The sequence below is a fragment of the Melitaea cinxia genome, chromosome 4 (assembly GCF_905220565.1).
Source record: "Melitaea cinxia chromosome 4, ilMelCinx1.1, whole genome shotgun sequence".
In the NCBI taxonomy this organism is placed as follows: Eukaryota; Metazoa; Arthropoda; class Insecta; order Lepidoptera; family Nymphalidae; genus Melitaea; species Melitaea cinxia.
The window spans coordinates 4,730,710-4,750,474 of NC_059397.1; the positions used below are offsets into that span (position 1 = coordinate 4,730,710).

The window sequence follows — 19,765 nt, forward strand, 5'->3', positions numbered from 1 at the left end:
ATTTAGTATTAATATATATTTGACTTTTATGTAATTAAATTGCCTAATTTAAGATTGACAAACTGTGAATTTTAGTCATTATTTTTAAGAATTTCTTATTGAAATTAATTATTGATAGATTATAATAATTGCATCATAGTCTATATTTTATGTATGTTATTTTTATTAAAAATGAAAAATATTTTACATTTACTACATGTATTTCAATACCACATTTATTTGTCCCTTCCATCCATTGTATTAACAACTTAACTATTAAGTTTAACCAATAGTCGAGTTAGCCACAACTGGTGATAGCGTTATCACCAGTTGACCCACTATTTGACAGATGACAATAGCCAATGGATAAAGTTTTTTTATGTACATAGGTAGGTACTATTCTTTTTCATCATCAAATTTCTATTTGCAAATATGTATCTAAAATATATACTTTTGTACTTGTGCACGGTAATATTAGAAATGGTTTAACCAATTTTAATTTCACCGATGGATTTTGTTAAGTCTAAAGGGTGAGATCGGAGTTAAAACTGTGTGGAAAGTTCGTCATTTTAAAGATTAGAAACTTGCAACTATTTTTGAACTACTGACAGCTACTGGAATAAATAAACCTTTAGAATAATCACTTTACAGCGGTGATAAAGGTTGAACGAATAGAATAGAATCGTGCAACTGTTAGACTACTGACTAAAAATTAGTATGTATGTGTTTTAGCATTCAGGGAAATTCTAACCTTAAATGGATGAAATGAGGATCCTTTGTATGGAAGTCTGTAATTTTTGAAATCGGAAACAAAATTTTAAAACAACAGTCAACTGATAAAGAGAATAAATAATATATGTATATACTATATCAAAGTATCTTCTTCGTAGCTTTAGCCTGTAACGTCACACTGCTGCACATAGGCCTCTTTCCCCATGTAGCAGGAATAGAGCTTAATCCACCACACTGCTCCAATGCGGGTTGGCGGATATATTCCCTACTATGAGTAACGATCGCTATCAGGTGTGCATGATAAAAACCGGGACCGACAGCTTAACGTGCTCTCCGAGGCACGGTGGGGAAACCCACAAGGTCTAACAACCAGACTGGAAATAAATATTTGTATAGAAACAAATATCCACTCCGAGCGGGAATTGAACCCGTGACTATCGGTTTTTCGGTGCCGTCGGCACACGCACCATCACACCAGAGCGGTCGTCTTCGTAACTACAATCAATTTACATGCTTGTAAAGCTGCTGATAACTCTTACAGTAAAATCGATATGAAGTTGTCGAAAAGTTATTGTTAGATCTCATATAAATTTAAATGGGATCAAATGACACACACCACCTTTCGATTAAAAGAAAATTTGTCGAAATTGCTCCACCCAGTCAAAAGTTCTGAAGTAACATACATAAAAAAAAATACAGTTCAATTGAGAATCCTTTTTTGGAAGTCGGTTAAAAATATCGTCAACAATAGCTGGCGCACGCACAGAAACACCACGACAGTCGCACATTGATAAAACAGAGCAGACGGCGCGGGCGCGGCAGCGGCATACAACGAGACAGAAACATTAATTTTATTCAAATACCTATTTTTCAAAACTCTCTTAGGTATCCTTTCGTCTTAAAAATATCAATACGGTAGTCCTTCGAAATTTTATATTGATATTTAACCGTTCAGCGGTTCTGGAGATATGAGGTAATAAAGAATATTACATACATATAAGATACGCGCGAAAAACATAACCCTTCTTTGGCAGTCGGGTAAAAAAGAATAATGAATGTATGTAGGCAGTCGGGCCGCCCTTTGTACCTAATGAATATATTGTTAATATTTTTTCTTTCTTTGCTATGTATCATTTCTGTTTTTGGTGTACAATAAAGCGTATTATTATTATTATTAATGAATCAAAAACTTTTAAGTCGGGTACCGTCCTCTGTCAAAAAGCGTTACCCACAAATTGTTATATTGAATAGGCCATATAATAAATATTAGAGCCTGTATCACCACTTGTGGATAAAGTTTATCGCCTAAGATCGACCGCTGTGGCTGGATAAGGATTGCGGACAGCCGGGATATTTTGGCAGGAAATTGGGGAGCCCTAGGTCTAGCAATGGACTGCAATAGGGTAACTAAGCAAACAAATTTAAATATAAATTGTAATTGGTTTTAAACCAATCACAGATATAATATAAATTACGAATACGAAAAAGTTGATAAACGCCGCTGTTATCAGCAACTTGCGTTAAATTATATATAGTATCTTATATGTGAATGTCTTGATAAATGAAAATTAATAAAATTAAAAAACTTTTACTATCAAAATATTAAGTCATTAGACTATACTTGATGCGGGATTTAAGTAGGTATTCATACTTAGTTTGAAAAATTAAATATTAAAATCAATCGGATCAACTTATTTAATTTCCTTGTTTATATGCATAGGTAAATCTCAAAATTAAGTTAAATGATTCCACCCTAACAAATATATACAAATACACTTACATTTAATTAATGTCAATTATTTTTAAATGAGCCCCCGGGGCCCTCGTATCTGCGGTTCACTGTGCACTGTGTGGCATTTCCTATAACTCCTAAATACATTAAAAAATTTAAGTGCTTGTCTGTGACTTCAAATTGTCCGATTTTATGAAGTACATTTAGTTATTTACTCGACACTAAAACAAACAAATGATTTGATAAATTTTTTGTCTGTCTGTCTGAATTTCTCTTTGATTTTTATAAGACTTACAGGAAGGTAGAGGAAATTGTGGAGCAACATATATACAGGGCCGGACCCTGAGTTTAGGGGGCCCTGGGCTAATACTACTTAGGGGCCCACCTAATTTGTTCAAAGAACCAAGACCTGAACGTAGACTTGAATGAAATGAATCGAATGGGTTTGATTAATTGCAGGATTCACAGGGCTGCAAACCATACGATCTGTTTAATTTAATAAAATTATGGATTCTTTCACATTATCGTCTATTTTGACTATGACTTGACTTAGCTGGGGGCCCCTTTGAATCCACGGGGTCCTGGGCTGAAGCACATAAAGCCATATGGTAGATCCGGCCCTGAACTTATTTTCCAATTAAGTACAATTTTAAAAGCGATATTTTTCTTTGAAAACTAAGAAATTTTAACGAACTATCTTCATCAAAGTAAATTTAGATCATTAGTACAAAAAAGTAATAATTAAAAGATGTAATCATTTTTAATACATTTTATATTAAATAATAAAAAGATAGTATATATCACCACGCACCAAGACCAGCAAATGTCGAGCGCAAAGAATATAGTACTCTCTACAGAGAGGTAGAGCGCCAGCGCTCTCCACGCCAAATTCTGCGCAGCCATCTCTTTTGCTCACACGCGCCAAGCGCCTGTTGTTATAGTGGATAAACCGCATTTGATACTTTCATAAAAATAAAAACATGTTACGAAAATGACTGTAAAATACTAAGTATAATGATAATTTCTGTAAACAAATGTATAATTTTTTTTTCTCACATTATCAATATAAATAAGCATTTCAATCTGTTTGTCTTGTTATTTGTTGAATTTATAAAAAAATTAAAACCGGCAAAATTTAATGGTCTACAGCGGTCTACTTTCATCCAAAACTATGCAACTAATATTCACACAGATTTTCTTCTTTCTTCGGGCATAATAAAATGCTATTTTATTCATATCAATATTAGATTCATTCGTAACGTCAAAAAACTAAATCAATTTAAAAAGAAATTGTTTCATAAAATTGATTTTTTATTTTTATTTTTAATTTATTGACTGTTATTATAACAGACTTGAAATTTTTAACAAATAAATTATGTAAAAAACATTTTATACTACTATAGTTATTAATTTTTATTATACATTAGAAAATGATCAAGATGGTCTTTTGATTGTCACACTATACTAACTAGCACAAAGATCGCGCGGCTCGTACGACTCGCGCGATGCGATCAAATTTATCTAAACTTGCAGAGCGAAAAATTGTGAAATGGCTCTTAACTCTTTTACAAAATGCCTAATGTTAATCACAATAATATTTCAAATATTTTCATATCCATTATGAAATCTATTGATATATAAAAACAACAATGACATGCAAGCACAATTATGAAGTTAAAAAAACACAATACAAATAATGTTTACAAGATTTTATTAAACTTAAATTACGCAGACAACACACAAACTCCACCAACATCCTTGATTTTCTTTTCAGCTGTCTTGGAAAAGAATTTGGCCTTTACAATAACGGGCTGCTTGGGCAGCTTTCCTTTTCCGAGCAGTTTGTAGTAACCCTGGAAACAAAATATTTGAAATCATTTTAAGCCCTTATTACATGAAGACTTTAATAGATTATTACTATATATATTATTTATGTCATTATTATTGTCTCATAAATTATTACAAGAAATTTTATTATTATATATTATAAAGCTCAGAATTGCTTACAAATATAATGAACAACTATTTACTCAAATACAATGTATATAAAATTATAATTGAAGCTACATACTGTTAGCCTGTTTGTGTCAATTTAATTTATTAAATACTAACTTTTACCCGCGGCTTTGCTTGTATTGATTTTTTTTAAATAAAAAGTATCCTATGTTACTTTTATTACCTGATGATCGGTTAAGTAGTTTTCGCATGAAAGCATAACAAACTTACATTCACATTTATAATATTAATTATGGATATCTGTACATATAAATAACAAGATGAGATTTTATTTAATTTTTTAAATAAAAGCTTGTTTTTGGGAACAATGAATTATCATGAAAATTCTTTAAATTTATTTCTACAATAAAATTGTATCCTAATAATGTTTATGGATAACTAGTTTTTATTGTATTTCCCAAATAAACAAAAAAAACCTTTTATTCTTGAATGAATGCCTTAGTTAATTTGTATGAGCCATCACATATGCTTAAACATAGTCATGTTTATATGATAAGAAAGTAATTCAAATAAGGAAATAGCAACAGATATAATAATGAACATGATTTGTATATATAATAATGAACATGATCTGTATCAAGATTAACATACCATTACTAAAGATAATTTAGAACTAAAATAGCAATTAACATATTAACAATTTTTAATCAATAACAATGTGGAATTCTTATTTATAATAGAATAGAGACAGCAGTAAGTAATGAAGTCATTTTCAAAAATGTTCATCTCCAAACTATCTGAATTTTTATAATTACAACTGAGAAATAAAACTATTTTAATTTCTTTCAAACTTAGTGTAACATAATATGAATCTCCTAAGATCTCCTAAAAGAAAACTAAGTTTATATCTACTGAAAAAATACTTTATAAGATTATTAGAATTTAGAAACAAGTTTACTTTCAAATATTGGACAAAATAGTAGAAGTTTAGTTTCCAATCAAAGTAAAAAATGCAGTTTATTTAAAAAAAAAAAAACCACTTACAGCCTTAACAATGTTGATGACAGGCACTTTCCCATCTGTGGCGTTAGCGTACTTAAGCCTAGATTGCTCGGAGACCAAGGTCCAAAGCTTGTCAAGGTTCAACACAGGACAGAAGTCCTTGTTCCTTCTTAAATGGAAATTCCTCATACCCAGCTAAAATAAAATAAAAGAAACGAATATAAGGTTATGTCAAGAAAATATAAAGGTGGTATCAACCTAACATTTAATTTAATAAATATCTGAAATGAAAAGACAAATCAATTTTAGTACTTAAGGAATTCTTTGATAGCATTTTCATTGGGTCTTTAGGCTAGGATTATATCTCATAATTGTCCGATTTAGTAGGCAAAAATAAAAATATATAAATTGAATAATGTCTTTACCTTGCCAAAGTAACCTGGGTGGTATTTATCCATGTTAATTCTGTGGTGGTGCTCACCACCAGCGTTACCGCGACCTCCAGGGTGTTTACGGTGTTTACCTGAAATAATATCAAGTTAATTACATTTCACAATATAATAATAAATTACAATACGGTTTGCTGAAAAACCTATCACTTGAAACGGTTATTTTTAAACAATCGAGTTCTAACAATTGTCGTATTAGGAATAAATAAAAAATGAAGTTTAAGAAACACTTTACTTATGTAAACTTTAAGCTTAACAAAAGATTAAATAAATATGGAAATAACAATGCTAGTCGCAGACCATTAACACTGGACACATGAAAAATCACACGAATAATACTTAAAAAAAACAGGTTTAATAAATTAAAAGGAACAGCTGAAAAACTCAAATTACCGATACGTCCATGACCGTGGCTCACATGTCCTCGGAGCTTCCTGGTCTTCTTCTTAGAGGTTGCCTGCAGAACATTAAAAAGGTTAACATAACATTTTACTGCTTCGAAAACAACTTAAACCAAAAATATTACTTTCGGCTTCACATAATTATACACTAAAACACAAAAATATGCTATATTTTAGCATTATTACAAAGATTACTGAGAAAATAGTAGATAAATAACACAAAATAAACACGAACCATATTTCCACTCTTCAAGGAGTACTTTGAAAAAGAAGGATGGTAATAAGCGGTACGTCAACGTCAGAACTATAAGTGTTGCCGTATTTTTAACTATATTAAGTATATTTATTTTTGTTATAGATAATAATATAATATGTTATATATGATATGATTTTGTCAAAATATTCTTTTTATGTTTAAATATTAAAACAGCTTCATGAAATGTATTTAATAAAATATATTTACTTATTAAAATTATTATAGGTCTACCAGGATCTGATGGCAAATTTTTTTTTTAAAAATTGCGATTTTCATATGGCAACAAACAAAATGTCATCTGTCAACTGAAATTTCGAGGAATTATTTTTCGTTTGGCTTCAAATTTCCTTTAAAAAGTGGTGAAAATGTCGAAGAAACCTCTTCGATCGCAAGCAAGAATTATTGTTTTCAATGTTTATCAAAGAATACTTGATGAACAAGGTGCAGAACAAACATAATCATCGATATTGAGTCGTGTGCAAGCGTTGACTCATGACTGGTTAGTAGGAATGACACGTCTTGATACTTTGGTTTATTGCATTTTTCGTGTGTATTATATTATGTATACTAAACGTTGGTTTATTTCAGGGGTTTCTAATACTACCATAAGACGAATTGTTGCTGAAGGCAGATCTAACAAAGGCGTATTTAGTACGCCCGGTAAAAAGAGGAAAGGTGGCAAAAAAAAAATAAACTTGGATAGTTTTGATTTAGAATTGATTAGAAACAAGATAAATGAGTTTTACACTGTACGAAAAGAAATACCCACTGTCATGAAATTGCTACAAATTCTTCGGGAGGAAATCAATTTCAATGGAGGAAGAGAATCATTAAGGTAACAAAAATGAATTTCATTTTCTCTGAGTTTGAATACAATCTAAAAACATAGTAATCTAAAAAAACAATTTTATTTTGTCTTCAGACTTATTTTGAAAGACATTGGATTCGAATTCGTGAAGTTCCAATCAAAAAAGACTATTTTAATGGAGCGACATGACTTAAAGATACACAGATTCAAGTATTTGGAGCGTATGCAAAAGAATCGAGAAGCCGACGATAAGCTAGATGTGGTTTATTTAGATGAAACCTATATACACGGTTCATGTTCAGTGAACAAATGCTGGCAAAATAAAGATGTTGCAGGCCCATCTAAAAGTATTTCGGCAGGGCCTAGATGGATCATTGTACATGCTGGTGGAGAAAATAGTTTTGTGCCAAACTGTTGTTTGGTGTATAGGTCGAAAAGTACATCTGCTGATTATCACCATGATATGAATGAAGATAATTTTACAAAATGGGTTACGGAGAAGTGGATTCCTAATCTTACAAAACCTTCTATAATTGTCATGGACAACGCCAAGTACCATTCTGTTCAACTAAACAAACCGCCTACACAAGGCGACTGTATTGCTGTTATAAAAGAATGGCTTCAATCAAACAATATCCCTTACGACAATAATAGGCGTAAATGTAAATTACTGGAAGCAGTGAAAAATTATAAGTCTGAACCTAAATATTAGATAGATGAGATTTTAAAATCACACGGCCACGAAGTCTTGAGGCTCCCACCATATCATTGTACGTTAAACCCCATAGAATTAATCTGGGGAATAATGAAACAAAAAGTTGCGGGTAAAAACGTCAATAGACCTGCAAGTGATATAAAATCTTTAACAGAAGAAGCTTTCTCTCAAATAGGGATCGATGAATGGCGAAAATCTTGTGAACATGTAATAAAAATTGAAAATCAGATCATAGAACAGGATCGATTAATTGAGATGCAGGAGGAATTTTATAATCAACACTTACAAAACATTGACCCTTTTGGCTGCTCAATAAGTATTTATAAGAGGAGTGCACGACAGCAGCTGATGGAAATATTATAATTTTTTTCTGTCTTTTTTATATACATGCTAGCCTTTTTTTGTAAATTTTGAATTGGCTAATCGAAATTTTTAATATTATAGTGTATTTGTTTTGATTCTTTTATATTTTTAAAATACCTTAAAATTTTTGTTATTTCTCTCAAAATTATTTTGCTAAATGTAGGTATTATTGTTATAATTATTTGTAAAAACTTGTTTGAAAAATGTGTTAGTGGTATGTTGTGTATGAATGTACTATTGGTTTTGTTTGTTCCCAATAAAAATAAAATAAAATGTAATAATTAATTAATAAACTCATAAACAGAGTAATTGGAGTTTTCATCTAAATTTAGTACCCCACATTCGCCACAGTAAGATTTCAAAAAAATTATCCTTATCAATAATTTATAAATAAGGAAAAAAAGTATCAAAACGTTTTATTCCAATTTCCCCAGTATTGCTAGCGTCAATTTTGTTTTCCCCTTTTTGCCATCAGATCCTGGTAGACCTATAATTATAACAAGAAGTAACATAAGTTACTATGGTAACATTTTTTATCTATAGTTACTCAGTGACGTCACGTCAAAAACTTTCTCAAAATTTGATGTACTCTATGCTTAGTATGTTTCCAGAAAATGTTTGGATTGGGTGTCGAAGACTGACACGTATTTAGATTAAAATCGTAAATATACAGTGAAAAGTTTAGTATGCTGTGATTTTTATTTTGCTTTACGAGTGACTTACTTTGTATTCAGTTCAAAATGGAGTTTCGCGAGACACTGCTTGCTGCTCAACGAAATCAACAACAAAAGTCATCTGGTGTAAGTTTATACACTACTTGTGACTTATTTTTGATAAAGTAGTTTTATTTATTCATATGATTCACGGACAAATTTATTTAAAAGAGGGTAAAATTTTATTCGTAACAGTTTCATCAAAATGTTTCTTTAGTAAATTATTCCTTAAAAATTATTATTCTTACCTTAAATAACATTCATATTGACTGTGTCTTATTGTCTTTATACAAATAATTGTACAAAGTAATTGTTCGAAGTATTGATAAATTTAACTAAATGGAAAAGACGAGCTATTTATTTGTATATTAATCTATTTGTTTATAATATTTTAGGAAAGTATGTATTACAAAGCCAGATTCGATCCTCCAAAAAAAGAAACAAAATCGAGGGATCGATTATCAGCAAATATACAAAAGTTTTTGGCAAAAAAGGAAGAAGAAGAAAGGCAGAAAAGATTGGAAGCACAGAGGAAAAAAGAGGAGCTGCTTGCAATGCGAGATCCAAAGGTTTTGTTATTAATTTCTAGATTTTTATTAACACTATAATAATCTTGTATGTTTCACTAATATAATACAAAAAAAAACACATATATTTGATTCATAGTATTGATGTAAAAGTAAAGATTATTCACATTTATACTAAACTAATGTGTAACTTTTATCTATATATTATTGCAGAATATTCTCTCAAGGATACTCTATGACATCATAAAATTTACAATTCATTTTTAGGCATTAAGAAAAATTCAGAAGACACTGAAGGTAATAAAGTCTGCTAACAAATCAGTGATAGCAGATGCCATTGACACAGAACATACAGCTGTTACACGGGAGGGACCTGAACAGCCAGACCAAGATGATTATGGATATGAATCCCAAGAAGCAGCAGCACTGTATGAAAAAATGATGCAAAAGTACAACAAAATGCCTGAAAAACCAAAATTTGCACCTGGAGGTAAACATTTTCATTTTGTAAATAATTGATTATATTTTTGTAGAGGTTAAGTATGTTTATTATATTTTTATGTTTACACAAATATTAGGTTAAGGTAAAGAAGAGATATTATTTCTATGTAGGTTAATAGTAATTAAAACTCAAAAAGAAAAAAAATATTACAAAATGATTGAATTTGATTATTAAACGCAACCGATTGTTTTTTTTTTTTTTTTTTTTTTATTAAATAATATCTCACCTTTTTATCTAAATACAGTTAATTATAGTTCAAAGTTTTAGACATATAATAAATTTTGGCAGGGATTTATTGAGGTTATTAGGTTATTATCATTTAGGAAGTGTTTAGCAACGTTGTGTTTTTTTTTTGCAAGCAAACACAATTATCATCTTTTACGTTTTCTTAAATATTGTCAGAAAAAGATTTATTTTTTTCCAGATTATATTGCCTTTGTATATGTATTCTTTTTTTATTTCTTGAACTGCTATTTTTTTTTTTGGAATAAAAATTCCCTCTTTGTAAAGTTAAATCCATATATATAAAAATTTCGTGTACACAATGTATCTTAGCGATAAACTCCGAAACTACTGAACCTATTGTTAACAAATTTTCTAAGTATCTGTAATTTAGTCCAACTTAGGAGATAGGGTTGTTTTTATCTCAATTGGACCTGGTAGATGGCGCTGCTATCGGTGCGTAAACAATCAAATTTGGTAGCTGTTTTCCAGGCAGGACAATGTCTGCTAGGTCTTCTAATTATCTATAAAGATAAGTCAATTCTAATTGTCTAATGCATTTTTAGGTACTCGTCGAAGTTTCGAAATAATAATGTTTATTTATTTTGACAGAATAGGTATCCTATAAACCAATAGACTCTGCTTTTTATTTTTGATGACCTTTCTTATTATCACACATTGTTCTCCTTTGCTTAAATAACTATAAACCACTTAAGTTGTCTTAATACCGTGTTCTCTCTAATACCGTGTACATTTTGTCCAACCATAAATTGTGAGACACGAAGTCGAATGCTTTCGTCATATCTAAAGAAATGGATAGTGGATAGATTAATGCACTTTACCTGAAAAAAAAACCAACGAAAGGGTTGATATTTATATTCATAAACTATAAATTACGTCATTCATTTTCTAGTTATCAGCAGTATCAATTAAAGACTGTAAATAGAGGTGACTGGTGACATTATTTGATAGGGCTTCACAAAAAAGTATAGCTAAAACTAGAGCTTAGCATTGATTTATTTGTATAGAAAATCTATTCCGTTCATGCAGATTCACCACCACTTCAGGCGCCAGCTCCTAACACCAGACACGGAAAACAATTTTTTTTATTGTTTTCTTCACATCCACACAACCAAAGGGTTTTGAAATATTGTTCAAATTTTTTTTGAAAAGACTTAGTTTTCGTACTACATTTGTGAGTAAATAGTAATACAATTTCAGTTCGAGGCACATTTTGAGCCTTTTCACAATTTTTAATAAAAGATACACTGTACCATTTTTAACACAGAATGTCGCGCACAAATTATTTTTATTACTTATTTAAAAGAAAAACCGCTAAATAACTGACGAAGCTGACACGTTTAATTGTATACATAAGAACGGCAACAGCGCATAGTTTTAGGCAAATTAATATCCCCGCGGCGTTACGCACATCCCGCACGCCGCACACCGCACGCCCGAACCTGCAACGTCGCGCGTGAGCGGTGTTCCAGCAGATTAGGCTAATTTCTCATAATTATGAAATCTTTTACTTTGCGTCGTCCCGTCTCTTTCGCATTAATTGAATACATTGCTAGGAATCATATTATACTTCGTTTCATTGGAACGCAATCACTGGCGCTCCACTCGTACAACTTAATGTCAAATGTACGTAATATAATAATACACTATTGTATAGGCTTAGTAACATAGAACTAATTTTATGTAGTATAGTATTTAATGTAAAGAAATATAGGATTTATTTGTAGTGGGATAGCACTGCTCCAGCGCTCTTTAGGATGAGCAACTTTTGACTTTAAAGTTTAAACAAGTTATCTATTAGTAAATATATTATATTAAATCGATTGAAGGTACAATTTGTGACTTAATTTTGATGTCGTTTATATTAAAAGTTTCAACCTGAACTTTTTTCTTTCACTCATTATATTCTATTTTTTTTGGAACAGTCTTATATAGTAAACAAATATGGCGTACTTCCGACCACAGACAATAGAGTAATATTGTAAGTATAGTAAAGTGACACAAAGAGCAAATGAATGAACAATATTAATAAGCCATAGACGAAAGTAAAATTAATTTTATGTTCAAATATTTAACGCTAACATATTGCTAAAATTATTTCAAAACCTAATAATATATTGAATATTTTTGCTGAGAATTAGTAGAGGTTACAGAATTACGAAAAAAAAAAAAAATTTATCGAGCATCGAGCATAAAAGGCAACAAATTTATATTTCGTTTATGTGAAATGGTCGGTAAAGAAGCCGCAAAAATAAAATTTACAACAAAATAGGGCCGCCTCTGTCTATAAAAAGCTCTTATTGGGTAATCCTAAGTCTCATCCTAAAGTCTCAAAAAAATTTCCTGTGAACTACAGTAAACGTTTATGCCGTCGCTATGTGGTATTAAAAAAATGTATGTACATTTATTATTTACTAGCTGCTGCCCGCGATGTCGTCTTCGTGAATGCTATTCAGTACCAAAAATACCTACGATTATACCTTTTAAAATAACATTCATTTACCCGTTTCTTCTTTACATTTCATATCTACAGAAAAATCTCATAGATGGCGCTGCTTTAAAATTGTCTTGTCTACTTATATTCATTTAATTATGTTTATCGGCTTAGTTACTTATATTGCGTGATTTTTATAGTGTGAAGCTAGCTTATATAGCATGGTTATTAACATAATAACAATAACATTCAAATATTCGTCGTTAGATTACACGTTGTTACAGAATGCGTTGAGGAAATAAAGGTTCACTGCTCGCTCCCGGTAGGTGATAGCATGATAATATGTAGCCTATATGTTGACTCGACTTCTTAATAATATTCGTGCCTAATTTGAAGTAAATCCATGCAGTACTTTTTGAGTTTATCCCGGACATACATACAGACAAACGGACAAAAATTCTAAAAACCATATTTTTGGCTTCGGTATCGATCACACCCCAAGTATTCTTTTAAAAAAATATTCAATGTACAGTTTTGACTTTCCTATCATTTTATTATATGTATAGATATTGTAACGATTGAAAATAATTTCTAGGTAACAACGTAAGCAAAGATTTAAATGGTACAAGAGAAAGAGTAAAGCATGCTCTTCAACACGAAGATGAACCAGTACCCCACAAAAGAAGGCGTCGCACTGATAATGATGGTTTGTATAAAATCTTAAAACTACTGTAAATTATTAAAATAATAAAATCTTTAAACTACTGTAAATCATTAAAATACTTAAAAAAAATTCTCATTACGCTCTGCATCTACATTCTTTAGCATAATCATTGTTTTAATAGTGGACATTTTTTTGTACTTCAGATGGTAACCAAAGTCCACCTCAAAAGTATGAACCAGAAAAAAGAAAAGACGAAAAACCAGATAAACCAAAAATACGAAAGCCTGCTCCTCCGCCTTTGGATTTTAATCAGTTGTTAAAAATAGCCGAAGAAAAAAAAAGTATTCCCATAGAACTTGCTCCGAAGAAAATAGTCACCGAGTCAGAACCCGAAAGACTCATGACTAAGAAACAGAAACGCGAATATGAGGAAGAAATGGCTCGTCGACAGAGGAGGCAGGAGCGAATTGAGGCAGAAAAAGCGGCTAAGAAAGGTGTGAAAACATTTAACATAAATACACTAAAGCTAGTAAATACACCAAAGCTACTAGCAACTTTTATATTGTCGTTAAGTTGTTTGATTAATTAATTTTTATTAGCTTCACAAATTCATAAACATGAAAATGATTAATTAACATTAACAATTAACGTTAAAGTAGTTGTATACAAAGTAAATAAGTAATTAACTTATGTACACAATATTTTAGCTTCCAGAGAAGAAAGGCCTGTTGAAAAAATTAAAAAACCAGAACCAGCTGGTTTCGGGCGCATTCCAAAACTAAGTGATAAAACTTCTACAAGTCAAAGGAACGAAGCTACTAAGACACACGAAAAGGATAGAGACTATGTAAGTGAAAGAGAGAAAGAAATTCAGAGAGAAAAGGAAAAATTAAGATTACAAAAAGAAAAACTAGAGCGGGAGGAACAGAGGCTGAGAGACAAAGAGAGGGAGATATTAAAAGCTGAGAAGGAACGCGAAATGAGACTAAACAAAGAAAGAGATAGAGAGAGATTAGATAAGTCTAAAATTAAATTAGAAAGTAGAACATCTGATAAACCAAGGACAGATAAAAATATAGATAAAAACAAATTGACCTCCAGGGAATACGATATTAAAAAGAATATAGATTTGAAAAGTCAAAATACTTACAGAATAGATAAAAACTCTAATGAAAAGAAGGTTAGTGTGCCTCAAAAGTCAAGTGACCAAAAGTACATGAATGGTCACAGTTCACAAGGTAAACCAGTGCCAAAACTTAGTAAGGATAGTATAAGTGAAAAAGATAGAATTGCTCTAATGAAGCAGAAATCGTTAGCAAATGATAGTTCACTAAAACTTAACGGAAGTTTAAAAACTGAGAAACGTTTACCTGATAGTAAAAGTGCACCTCAAAAAAAACTAGTACCAAATTCGAAATCATCGGCTGGCCCAAGTAAGCCTGTCATGTCTAATTCTTTTGACTTCGATAAACATGTGAATTCTCTAGGCAAAAATGGCACGAAACAGTTCCCACCCGGCATGGTCAGAAGAAAACCACATCCTGATGATAGGAAAAAGCTTAAACGTGAGTGTATTAAATTTTTATTAACATGTTTATTAGACATGTTTTCGATTGCGCAAAGTAAACGTCTCTTTTTTGGGTTATGGTATTCGAATGTATAATAATTTGCCTCAAACAATATAAAAAAAAAAAATGAATAGATGATAAAAATGTGTGGACTTAGTGACGCTGTTATATCTTTTTTAAAGAATAACTGCAGTTTCTTTCCAGTTCTTATCTCCAGGATCTGTATTCCAAACAAGTGGTAGTTCCACTTTTAAAAATAACAAATTGTAATATAACAATAATGTGTAAAATGACTCAAAGGTGCTCTTGATGTCTATTTGAATAAAAAAAATCTTTGATTTCGATCATATTTAGATAACAAATAATCATGTTTTAAATTGTCATTTTCATACAATGTTTTATACAAATACCCCATAACATTTTATTTATTATGTAATTAATGCTAATTGCATACTGTCTGAAAACATGTTGAAATTATTTTTGAATATAGTTCGCATACTATCATTGGATACATATTTTAATTATTGTGCCATCATTACACGAACCGCATTGTTTTACCGATCTTACAGTATCTACTTGAAATCTGTTTATTTTAATATATTAACTGGCCGTTAACGGTTTCCTAATTCTTTCTTTCAAATTAAAATGTATTCTTTCTTACTAGCTGACACCCGGCTTATTAATTTTTTAAAAATATAATTATCAAATTATATTTTAAAGAATTATCCAACTTTGTACAGGTGTTCGGAGTTGTGTGTACAGACAATTCGGTAATGAATTTTTTGAACGAAATTTTCAGTTCAGAGATGACACGAAACGTAAAGTTAAATGTATTAATGTAATGTATGTATGTATCTATAGCATTAATATGTAATACAAAAATATACATTTGCAATAATTTGCAGCTACAAACTTACCATGTAGCTGCAGTGAGACTTGTTATCAACTTTTTTAATTATGTTGTTATATTATTAATAATACATATATTTTTTATTTATACTTTACAGGTCGCATGGTCGACTCAGATTCTGAGTATGATTCCGAGATGGACGACTTCATAGATGACGGCGATGAGAACATGGACTACTCGAAGCATATCAAGGAGATATTCGGCTATGATAAGTCAAAGTAAGTTAATCATATTAAATACGACTATTATTAGCTTTGCTTTGCAGTTTCGCGCGCATGATTTACGATCTCATGGGAATGTAGTGCCTAAGAAGAACCCTATATGTTATTATGCGTCGCCAACCGTATCCCCGACTCTGTCTAGGAGTTCTGGTCACCTTACCACAGGAACAGAACTCTGCTTGAAAGCAATATTATTTAGATCTTCTGTAAGATTGAGGTACTTCCTCAGTCCGGCTGCTCCAGATTTGCAGCAGGATATTTCCTGTTATGCCCTGCCTTAGAATTTATTTTATTTATCATGAAGATGTAAATAATATATAATAATTATTTCGTTGTTTACCTTTAAAAAAAATTCCTATTTATATTATTAGTTTAAACTGTTATTGATTACAAATTGAAAAATGACTTGTTTTTGAACAATTAACACATAACAAAATTTAAACTTGCTTTTTAATTATTATTTTTTTTTCAGATATCGGCATATAGATGATGATGACGATCCCTCGATGGAATCAAGTTTCGCCAGGCAACAGCGGGAGGAGTACATTAGCAAGAAAATAGGTATGCTATTCACTACTGTCAAGCAAAAACTTTAAAATATTTACCCATTGTCCGCTAGTTTTTGTATAAATTTGACCGAGTTATCCCTAACTATGCGTATTTAACTGACTGTCAAAATCAGTAAAAATATTTAGTCGGTTTTTTTCATTTGTGAGCAAACAGAATTATTGAAAATTTTAATAAATATTTATAGAATATAATGTAATTGATGAATATTAATAAAAACTTTTTTCACCGTTCACTTTTTTATAGGTATTATGGAGGATTTAGAAGACATGAGAATGGAAGCAATGGAGAAAAGTAAGAAGAAAAAAACAAGACGATTGAGTGATGACTGATCTTTAAACAATGCTAAGATCATGGACCAAGACAATTACGATTATGTAATTATTTATGTGCTTAATATTCTAATGGATGGTTTATTTCTTGTTATAATCTGTATCGACATTTCATCAAGGAAAGTCCCTACAAGGTTCAACAAGGAGCAATATAGAGAATTGTGAAGTCTTCAAAATTTAATAGGGCCGTCTTGACATTTGTCATCGCGATGTGACTGATGGCGGGGCGATGACTGATGAGGCGATGTGATGTATCCATACGACTCGGTACTAGATACTCACGATAAATTGATTAAAGTTTGTATGAGTATTGATCGATTTGATTATATATTGTAAAGTCCATTGGATTAGCAAATTTAACTTAAACTTTAATATTGTAGGTATTTTGAAATGATACAATGGTTAAACGGTACGAAAGATTAATTTGTCTTTAGTTTAATATTTTTAGTTACAATAACATTCACTCAATCGCAAAAAATCAAGATATATCGAAAGTGATTGAATTGAAGATTCAATAATTTTCTTCAGATGATGAGACAAAGTTGTCAGTTGAGCTATCGTCACCTGTAAATATAATTGTTTTATTTTCAATTATATTATAAATATTGATTGGTTTATTTTCTTTTACAAGTGACAGCAATTTAGCTTTCAACATTTTCAAATCAACGCCTTGTATTTGTAGCCATGCCACTAAATCTCTGTATTTGTTTGCTTAAGTAGGTGCTTTATCTGTTTGAATTGAATGGTAAGATGCATTAGATGCAAGTTAGTAAACCACTCTGTGAATTTATTAGCGTCGGTTTCGTCGTGATATTCTTTTTTAATTTACTTTACTCAAAGGCGAGTAAGGCATCATTCACAAAACCTCCTCCGGTTGATACGGCGTGGCAGATTATTAGGCGTCTAGCTTATTCCATTGGCACATTTGAGCAAGATGCCTTGGTATCGTCCGTCCACGACTGCGGCATCGTATGATTCGAGTTCAGCAAAGTCTCATGGTTATAATGACACTCACAATTTGTGATTACTTTGTGCTAAAATAAATTACATCGTTCCATGATAATTTTGCTCTTGTCGGTTTTCTTATATTTGAATCCAATTTGCTTCATAATTCTTATTAAAGACGTGGAACTGCTACTAAACAGGCCAGCCTCTCGTAGTGACATCAGCGATTTATTCAGTTGGGTATTCATTTCTTGTGTAATAAGACTAATAAGTAGAGGTAATATTTTTATTTTCCATGAACTCAAAATCTTGAAATTTGGTACGAAGCAACGTCTTATAGCACAGATAAAGGAAAAATTGCGAAATACATAAATTTTAAGTTACATCATATAATAAAAATATTTTTAATAATTTTGTTTGTACGGAGCCCTCTGTGCGCAAATCCCACTCGCACTTGGTCGGTTTTTTTTTTCAGTTGAGGTCACTACACAATATTTAAATACTATAGTATTTAAAAAAAAGACTGAGAACGTAAATGTTTAGAGACGTTTCGTAATAATTATAAATTGCATGCTTCTAGAAAGTAAGCCCGAAAAGAATACTCGCAACTCGAGGCAAAAAAAATTACGTATTTAAAAAAAAATATACTACAGTTAATTATTATTTTATTGTTTCTTTCAGTTTCGTTACGAGTTAGGGGACATCCATTAATTACGTGAGCTATTTTTAGATCAGTTTATGCCCCTCCCTCCCCTTTAGGTGAGATATAGTGAGATTTGCCTTGACCCCACTCCCCGTACCTGAGATTGACGTAAATATAATAGAGATTGACGGGAAATAATACGAGTATACTACTGTTCTACTAACTACTATCTAACTGTTCAAGTATATTACGGTTAATTTATTTAAATTAAATAAAATTCAAAGCAAAAACTAAATGATTTTAATAGCCATGATATTTATTTTAGCGGGCAAAATGAACACTAATTTTTTTTTTTTTTGTAATATCTGTAATGATGTCCCCTTACATTCTAGTGTCTTTCTCAAATGTTAAAACCGACCTATTATATTTTGATGACTACAAATGTAACAATTAAGATAATATGCATTATTTTAAGTTACCAGAGTTTTAAAGTGATATAAATTTAGTACAGCTGTATAAAATGTTTATTTTTTTAATTAATTTCATTTGAATAATTTCATAGTTTGAAGATTGATTTTAAGATATGATGTCAAATACACATGAAATTATGCTTATTGATTATTTAAAATATGTTGCCATCTTTGTCTGCCTATTCACTCAAATTCTTCATTTAATGATTGAGGCACTTGACTTGTTGTAGTGAACGAATATTCAAATGTTTTAATATGAGGTTAAACCAACCCAATTACACATTTTTTCACTATTGTACAAGTAGCTCAAATTAAAGATCTCATGCAGCTGTTAATAATGAATTAAATTCAAGAAAGTAAACTTTAACTGACAAGATGTTTATATATAGTGACCTTGACACCTAACTACGTACCTACAAAAGGGGCGTTCTGTAGGTGTAATAAATCACGTTCCACGGGAAAAAAATCCCTAGCCCTTTTTTAAATTTTACTTTGTCTTAATATACTAGCTTCTCTGGTAAGGTACTTCTGCATAAGCGTCCAATGAGCTCGTAAACACGGCTATAATTTGCAATAAAAAACATTCTACGAGAATATGAATTCATTCTAAAATGGAGTTCTTTAGCTTCTTCG

General features: G+C 30.9%; 2 protein-coding genes across 2 annotated transcripts; one reads left to right on the plus strand and one right to left on the minus strand.

The window, feature by feature from the left end:
• Positions 1–4,137: 4,137 nt before the first annotated feature.
• Positions 4,138–6,577, minus strand: LOC123670506 (60S ribosomal protein L27a). Its single transcript, XM_045603999.1, has 5 exons — positions 6,487–6,577; positions 6,244–6,307; positions 5,827–5,924; positions 5,444–5,596; positions 4,138–4,296 (listed from the first exon to the last, which is right to left on the minus strand). Exons 1-5 carry the CDS (start codon positions 6,487–6,489, stop codon positions 4,168–4,170), a joined length of 447 nt encoding a protein of 148 aa, XP_045459955.1. The 5' UTR covers positions 6,490–6,577; the 3' UTR covers positions 4,138–4,167.
• Positions 6,578–8,927: 2,350 nt separating this feature from the next.
• On the plus strand, positions 8,928–17,683 carry LOC123670018 (protein SPT2 homolog). Its single transcript, XM_045603512.1, has 9 exons — positions 8,928–9,193; positions 9,502–9,675; positions 9,901–10,123; positions 13,408–13,518; positions 13,680–13,970; positions 14,184–15,041; positions 16,052–16,172; positions 16,648–16,736; positions 16,989–17,683. Exons 1-9 carry the CDS (start codon positions 9,134–9,136, stop codon positions 17,072–17,074), a joined length of 2,013 nt encoding a protein of 670 aa, XP_045459468.1. The 5' UTR covers positions 8,928–9,133; the 3' UTR covers positions 17,075–17,683.
• Positions 17,684–19,765: the final 2,082 nt, after the last annotated feature.

Coding starts and splice junctions, on each gene's coding strand:
- LOC123670506 (XM_045603999.1), bottom strand. Junction 5,597..5,826: donor ACCCAGGTTACTTTGGCAAG/GTAAAGACATTA, acceptor ATTTTATTTTAG/CTGGGTATGAGGAATTTCCA. Junction 4,297..5,443: donor TCATCAACATTGTTAAGGCT/GTAAGTGGTTTT, acceptor TTTTGTTTCCAG/GGTTACTACAAACTGCTCGG.
- LOC123670018 (XM_045603512.1), top strand. CDS start 9,134: ATGGAGTTTCGCGAGACACTGCTTGCTGCTCAACGAAATCAACAACAA. Junction 10,124..13,407: donor ACCAAAATTTGCACCTGGAG/GTAAACATTTTC, acceptor AATAATTTCTAG/GTAACAACGTAAGCAAAGAT. Junction 13,519..13,679: donor GCGTCGCACTGATAATGATG/GTTTGTATAAAA, acceptor TTTGTACTTCAG/ATGGTAACCAAAGTCCACCT.